We start from the raw sequence: 7,329 nt of genomic DNA, 5'->3' as shown, positions 1-7,329 counted from the left end.
ATAGGATTTTGAAAGGAAAGAAGAAAAGGTTAAAAAAAATATATATATATTTATAGAAGAATTTTCTATAATTTAACCAAATAATTAAAATATTATACCACAAAATAAATTATAAAGAAAGAGCAATGTTATCCATATATTTAGAAAAATAGGGTAAATCGTTCATTCCACCTGTAATGTTACAAGCCTGAGATCAACCAAAAGCTTAGTCACAGAATTGATGCAGAGAAAAGTATAGTTATTGTAGATAAAACTTAAAAAGTGAAAGATAAAATGTATGGAAAATCACCGACCGTCCCTGGAGCAAGTAGCAAAAGGCTTCATGGTTGATACCCGAGACCCAAGTTCGAATCCTAGTTGATTCATATTTCCAGCTGAGTTTATTTCTAAATAAAATAAACGAAGCAGGTAGCGTGGTTGCTACCTATCTCTCAAAAAAAAAAAATAATAAATAAAAATAAAAAGATGTATGGAAAATCTTGGGGGGAAATAATAAAATAAAGAAAAGCTAATCCCACTTTTTAGTTGGTGCAGGCTAGCTAGCTTCGAATTGGGTACAATTGCATCCGTAGGATAACGGGATTAATCCGCACCGTCATATCCAACCGCACGAATTAATTATAATAATAAAAATTAGCAGTTTGATAAATTCCATGCATAAAATATACTACGCACAGGATCTATAAGAAATTTGCATCCAGGTGTTTTCACCAACGTGCTCTAGCCTAATTGGCTAGAGTAATTTGGAATCATATTTTAGATAAACCAAAATAATAATCTTTAAAAAAGAATTCATCATATGTCACGACCCTACCTTCTTTTGGGGATTGGAGTAGGCTTTTTACCTCAAAAAGGGTCTCGGCCCCTATGCTAAGGCGGTTTACGGAAAAGTTCTGCATCGGTGAAATAAAAAAAGCGGTATTCCATATAGGTTGTGATAAAGCTCCGGGTCCTGATGGGTTCCCATTAAGGTTTTACCAAACTTTCTGAGAGACCATCAAGGGTGATCTACTCAACTTGTTCTAGGAGTTGTACGAGGACAGGCTATCCACCGCTCTCTTCGACTACTCCTTTATTTGTCTAATCCCCAAGAAAGAAGGGGCGGAGAAAGTAAATGACTTTCGACCTATCAGCCTCATTAACGGTATCCAAAAGATCATCTCGAAGGTCCTAGCAAATCGTATTGCAGCAGTGATGAACGAGTTAATTTCACCCTCTTAATTAGCATTCTTGAAAGGGAGGAACATCACCGACGCATATGTCACCGTCTCAGAGCTAATTGGATGAGGTAGTAAGAAGGCTACCGAGGGGGTCGGCATATAAGTGGACTTCGAAAAAGCTTACGATAGGATCCACTGGAGATTCGATGCAAAATGGTCTGACTGGATCGAACAATGTGTATGCAACGCCAAAGTAGCTATATTGGTCAATGGAGAGGCGACCAATTGGATCAAAACTAAGAGAGGAATACGACAAAGGGCCCGTTATCACCATTCCAGTTCTTGTTGGTGACGGAGTGTCTCGCCAGATTAACCAGCGAGGCTACTTCTAACAACCTCTTCAAGAGTATTGGTCCATCAAACGAAAGTACAACGACCCTCACACAGTTTGCGGATGATACTTTCTTCTTCTCTGTGGCTAGGAAAAGATATATGAGAAATCTCAGACTGATGTGGCACCTTTTCGAGTGGGCTTCTAGTTTGAAAATCAACAGAGATAAGTCTGAGCTCTACTACCTTGGACAGACTGAGGGCAAAGCGGCAAGTCTAGCGAACTTGCTTGATTGCAAAGTTGGCACCTTCCCCACCACCTACTTAGGATTTCGCCTCTCCACAAAACCCCCTACAAAGGAGGCATGGAGAGAGGTAATTCAGAAATTGCAACACAGAATCGATGGATGGAAAGCCAAACTCCTCTCAAGAAAGGGTAGACTTATTCTGGTGAACACTATGCTTACTAACCTACCTCTTTACTTTCTGTCGGTATTCAAGGCACCCAGTTGGGTGATCAAGCGCATCGAAGCCCTACGTAGAGATTTCTTTTAGAGCGGCAGAAGCAACTCCTCAGGCAAGGGGTGCCTAGTTGCATGGAAGAACGTCTACTTGAGCAAAATGATAGGCGGGTTAGGCATTCTGGATGTTGCTATCATGAATCAGGCGCTCCTGGTCAAATGGTGGAGGAGGTTTCACACAACACCTCACCTGCAGTGGATCAAGATTACCCATGCCTTATACTACCAAAGAAGAAGGCCTCTGTGGGAGGGAAAATGCTTCAGGCCTCTCTTACACTGGTGGAAAGGAGTTCTAACAACCAACGCTATCTTCAAATGAGGAATCAACTGTAAGCTGGGCAATGGGAGCTCTATTGACTTTTGGTCGGACAGATGGTGCGGGGATACCACACTTCAAACGCCCTTCCCGGAGGTTTACACGTTGCTGGATTGCAATCCAATTCTGGTCAGGGATTGCTTTGGAAGTGAGGACTGGAACTGGACTAGGATCCTGGGCGTGAGTCACTCTTTACGCCTGGCCTAAGTCCCAACCTTTCGGCGCTCAAAGATAGGGTCAGCAGCTTTAAAATAGGACTCAGGCCGGACACAATAAGGTGGAGATGGTGTAGCAACGGTATATTTTCAGTCAAATCGGTTTATAGAATGTTGAGTGATGGGGGTACGAGGGATGGACGTGCTAACATGGTCTGGAGGCTCCGAATACCGCTCAAGGTCAAAATATTCTGCTGGCTAGTCCTTAAGAAAAGACCACTTACAACCGATAACCTCAAAAAGAGAGGGTGGTTTGGAGATACGGCCTGTGTGTTGTGCAGGGCTCACGACAAGTCAATGGACCATCTATTCACTTAATGTGTCTTTATGAAATAGGAGCAATGGACTTTCCAAATTGGTCGCCTACTAGTGGACCATTTGGAAGGCCAGGAACAACCTTATCTTTCGTAACTTATAGCTTGACCTTGTTTTTTGCCATTCAAAAGCTCAAGCTGCTGCTTTCTTCTTGGAAAGATTCTTCTTGGAAATATCTCCTATGATCGTTGGTTTTTTTTTTTTTTATGCCTAGTCCCTTCTAGTGCGGTTTTTTTCTTGAGGCACCTGGTTGCCTCACCCTTGTAGCTTAATTCATTCATTCAATGAATGAAGCAGATAGCGTGCTACCTATTCTTTACATCATACTTCAAATATGACTTAAACTCGGAGACCTTTAGGCTCAAATCGCGTGGGCCTGTTTGCTTTCCCCTGATTATCACATGATTCAAATTCATTAAACTGCACTTAAAAAAATAAAATACATAACAAAAAAAATATACAAAGATTTCTTAAACTCACCATACTTACAAGTAGGCTTCTAAATCGAACAATTTAATAGGCTTCTCTCCCCAATTGAAGTAACTAATTACATAACGTTTCTGATCGCTTGTTTGTAAATAATCTTTTAATGCTTTAAAACACAAAAAAATAATATATTTTTTTATTCTAACAGAAAAAAAAAATTGGAGATGAATTTACTCGATTTTTCAATCCTCGTGAGTAAGTATCACAACCACAAGGAAAGACATAGATCTCTTTTCATCGTAAAGTTATAGAACATCGTGTACAAGATATGTGATCAAAATGACTATTAAATCAATAACCTCGCTGTAGGAGAGAAACTAATTAAATTCTTTAATAAAATTTTAGATGGCCTAATTGCTAAAATTAAAATTTGAAACGCCTAATTGTAAAATCAATAGAGTTTAAGGGGCGTACTTGACCCAAAGAAACTATTTACTCTGCAAGCAAGCTTTAAGTTCTAATCCAGCCCAATTTACACTAGCAGTGGAGACACATCAGCAATTGAGGCATGCATAAAAATGTTATACACAAATATCTGGGAGTATAAGCATGCTGAAACTACAAGCTACTTCAACCAAAGCTAAAGCTATGTAATAAAAAGAATTTAAAAAAAAATTCATGTGATAGATCAATCTCTCTGTATTATCAATTTATCATCCATGAAGAGAAATAATTTTGCTAATTTATTCCGTAAATGTTTGATATTATTTCCACTCTATGTATAGTCCCCAATACCTACTCAATGAAACCGAAAATGCGCACAGGGAAAATCATAAGCAATTTCTATGAAAATATTTTGAAGCAAATAAAACAGTAACAAAAGATGTTTCAATTCCAGTACATAAGAAGAGAATCAAACACTCTGCTCAAACAAAACACAGGTACCAAGAATTTTCACAAGAAATAGATGAATATCTCAATGAAACAATGAAACAAAAACAGATGATAAATTGAAAAACTTAAGCTCCGCCAACTAAAACGCGGTCATTGCACATTCATCTCAAAAAGAAAGAGCGCAGAAAAGAAATCCTTCATCACCTTTCAAAGTACTGTAATGAATTTAACAAATTGATCATTTTGTCTGTCGAGCAATCGATATCAGTATACCAATATTTCCTTTACTTTTCCTGAATAATGGACTCCATGATTCTCATCCATGGTCTGGGACTCTGATCACAGATCCTGATAATTTGGTACTGAGAGAGTCCCAGACTGAAAGCAGCACTAGTATAAGTTTTTCTTTAATCCCTCGTCTTTAAACTCAAGCACTGCTGCTTTAGCTTGAAGAAAGAGGATTAGAGTTGAAAATTGCAGAGAGTCCAATAATCATCAGTGTAACTTACCCAGACGAATAACTTATGTATATACAAGTTTAAAGAATTCTTTTCTGCATTCGCGGTAGAGTTTTAAATCTGCTACTGTCGAGAAAGGTTGTGAGCAAATAGATGTTCATAAATAAAATAAAAATAGAATAAGGCGCTACCTAGCACATAAGCTCGGCCAATTTTGCCGCCTTTGACTTTGTAAAGCTTTCAAAATTTTCCATTTGTCGTGATCTACCATAATTATTTATTGCAAATATTACAGAAAAAATGAATACATCTCACATTTTTGACCTAGTCTCTCTAGACCAAGCTGGAGCTTTGATTCTATAATTTGACATCTTCTTGTCCTCTTGACCACTTTCATTATCTTCTTCTTCCTCCTCCAAAACATCCTTCGAAAATGCATTTGGGTTTGCTTTGATGCAATTCTGCAAGGCGATAAAGGGACTAACGCAGTCCGATCCCTACATAATCAAACAGCAAACTAAACTTCATGCAAGGATTTTCCACTGAAACGAAACAACGGAATCTAACTACTCTAGTCGCTTAAATGATAATAATAGATGACTTGAACCTTTTCTTCGGCAGTGCTCCTGAGAAAGCAAGCAAATGCTTCCGTGAACTGAGCCCCACAAGGACCACTTCTCAAGCCGGCGACACACGGGCATTCCAATGCTTTCTGAACCTTCGCATCCAGCGACTGCAAAAGTAATGATATTCTCTAAGGATCAAAATACATGTCGGGCAAAGAGTGTAAGAAACAATTGACAATACGGATATTAAAGAACAAGCATGCTTTGTTAGAGCGATAGAAACATACGGACCTCCTCACTCCCATCCTCGCCAAAAGCCATCGCTTCTGTCCACAGGAAACATAGAGAACATCAATCAGAATATTCAACTAGAATGTTTAGTAGAACCAACTTTGAATCGCAGTATGCGACAGAGGTATTCCTTTTTCTATTTTCTTTCCTTCCTTATCAGATAAGCTTATTACTGACAAACTTCTACTGGGTTAACTAGTTTACAGTCATACAGAGACACGGTATGAAAACAGTGAATTTACGCCTCATCGGCAATTGTTGTCAGAATCTTTTCATTTTCTACACAAATTCTATCTGGAGTCTGGAGTGCGCCGGCAGGTAACTATTTGCTTCCAATCCACATTATCTATGGAGTCTGTTTGGCGACAGAAAACAAAATTTTCAGTAACTTATTTTCTTGTTATTTTTTTAATAAGAAGATGTCATTCTGCATACGGCTAAGACGGATCTCAAGCTAAGCATCAATGCCAAGAATAGAAATTGCAATACCGAGAACAACAAAATAGCGGCAATACCAAACTACGCCTTTTTCTCCCCAACATTTCACAAGACTATGATTCTTAACGCGATTGTAGTGGCCGCCACAAACAGTTCAGGTAAGCCTTCTGTTCAACAATGAGCAGGAATAATAAGTATTAAATTCAGCCCAAAAGTGATCGTTCATGTTGAATATACAATATGAAAACACCGTTTTCTGGCAACTTACTCTGTGTTTGGTTTTCCGGCAGATATCCTAAAAAATAGTTCTCCAACTGGAAAAGTATTTTCCGCCCATTTGGTTTCTAGAAAAAGTAGTTTTCTTAAAAAAAGTTTTTTTTTCCAGATTTCATGGCAAAATAGTATTTTCGTTTTTCAAATTTTTTATACGGAAAATAAAAACGTTGGAAAATAAGTGTTTTTTTTATGGAAAACTTTTTTCCTAGAAAATAGTTGTTCACGCTTTTCTGAGGAACCAAACCAAACACTCATGTTTCACATCATTCTTATGGCGCGAGAGCAAGACGCTCCAAGCTCGAATCCTACCAAACTCCTAGTCTCACTTAATTTCCTCCCTTTTAATTTATGTCACTATCACACGCGTATTAAAAACATCTCGAGCCTAGACATAATGAGTGACAACACACAGTATTACAGCACCGCGGTCTAACAGCCTAAGCTTTTTTGAGAACAGTAGTGGTCCATTTAATATTGAGGCTCATTTAATACGAATAAAATAAAATTGGGGTGCAAGTATAAACGGATATGCTTCGGCTTTTTTCGGATGAGACCGTGAAAAATACGTCACTGATTATGATATACGAAACGAGACATCACGTACAAAAATAAATAAGATATTTTGTACTTCCTCAACCGCAATTTAAAGCGTTTTTGATTTTTTTTTTTTTTGGATCTTTCATAGCGTAAAATCGCTTTGAGAACAGCAATCCCAAAATAGGAGTAACAGAGAAAAAATTAAGAATTTTCGCTGCACGGATCATGTTTTTTTTCCATGGTTTGGATTAAAACAAAAGATGGGATTTGGACCTGAGACCAGAGCTTCCATAGAAGGCGGCGGCGGCGGCGGCTCGACGGTCGTCGTCGTCGGCGACGGCGGCGGCGGCGGCGGCGGAGGCGGAGGCGGCGGCGGCGATATTTGGCGGTTGTCGGCGGCGGTGAAGCTCTGAGTTTGTCCCATAAAGAAGGAATGGATCAAAAAAATGTTAGGATTTGCGAGCACAACACGACACGAGGGTTTATAAGCACGCCGCTGTACCCTTTGAACTCCACGAGTCCCTATTAACGTCTGAAACATAGTAAATAAATCATAAATATATTTTTATAAAATTTAATTTTTATA

At 38.7% G+C, this 7,329-nt stretch overlaps 2 protein-coding genes across 2 annotated transcripts; one reads left to right on the top strand and one right to left on the bottom strand.

The window, feature by feature from the left end:
• LOC109707803 lies at positions 1,430-2,045 on the top strand. Its single transcript, XM_020229332.1, has 2 exons — positions 1,430-1,518; positions 1,643-2,045. Exons 1-2 carry the CDS (start codon positions 1,430-1,432, stop codon positions 2,043-2,045), a joined length of 492 nt encoding a protein of 163 aa, XP_020084921.1.
• Positions 4,706-7,245, bottom strand: LOC109707187 (mitochondrial intermembrane space import and assembly protein 40 homolog). The gene is made up of 4 exons (XM_020228308.1): positions 7,017-7,245; positions 5,493-5,527; positions 5,243-5,368; positions 4,706-5,132 (listed from the first exon to the last, which is right to left on the bottom strand). The coding sequence occupies exons 1-4, from the start codon at positions 7,165-7,167 to the stop codon at positions 4,947-4,949; spliced, it is 498 nt and encodes a 165-aa protein (XP_020083897.1). The 5' UTR covers positions 7,168-7,245; the 3' UTR covers positions 4,706-4,946.

This window comes from Ananas comosus, linkage group 3, assembly GCF_001540865.1.
Source record: "Ananas comosus cultivar F153 linkage group 3, ASM154086v1, whole genome shotgun sequence".
NCBI lineage: Eukaryota > Viridiplantae > Streptophyta > Magnoliopsida > Poales > Bromeliaceae > Ananas > Ananas comosus.
The sequence above is the reverse complement of the archived record's forward strand: the minus strand, read 5'-3'. Positions and strand labels throughout refer to the sequence as shown.

What these genes read in the sequence shown, in the direction of transcription:
- LOC109707803 (XM_020229332.1), top strand. Translation starts at nt 1,430, where the DNA reads ATGGAGAGGCGACCAATTGGATCAAAACTAAGAGAGGAATACGACAAA. An exon ending in GTTCTTGTTGGTGACGGAGT is followed by an intron (nt 1,519 to 1,642) that starts GTCTCGCCAGAT and finishes CTCTGTGGCTAG; the next exon opens with GAAAAGATATATGAGAAATC.
- LOC109707187 (XM_020228308.1), bottom strand. Translation starts at nt 7,167, where the DNA reads ATGGGACAAACTCAGAGCTTCACCGCCGCCGACAACCGCCAAATATCG. An exon ending in TATGGAAGCTCTGGTCTCAG is followed by an intron (nt 5,528 to 7,016) that starts GTCCAAATCCCA and finishes TCCTGTGGACAG; the next exon opens with AAGCGATGGCTTTTGGCGAG. An exon ending in GCGAGGATGGGAGTGAGGAG is followed by an intron (nt 5,369 to 5,492) that starts GTCCGTATGTTT and finishes TTACTTTTGCAG; the next exon opens with TCGCTGGATGCGAAGGTTCA.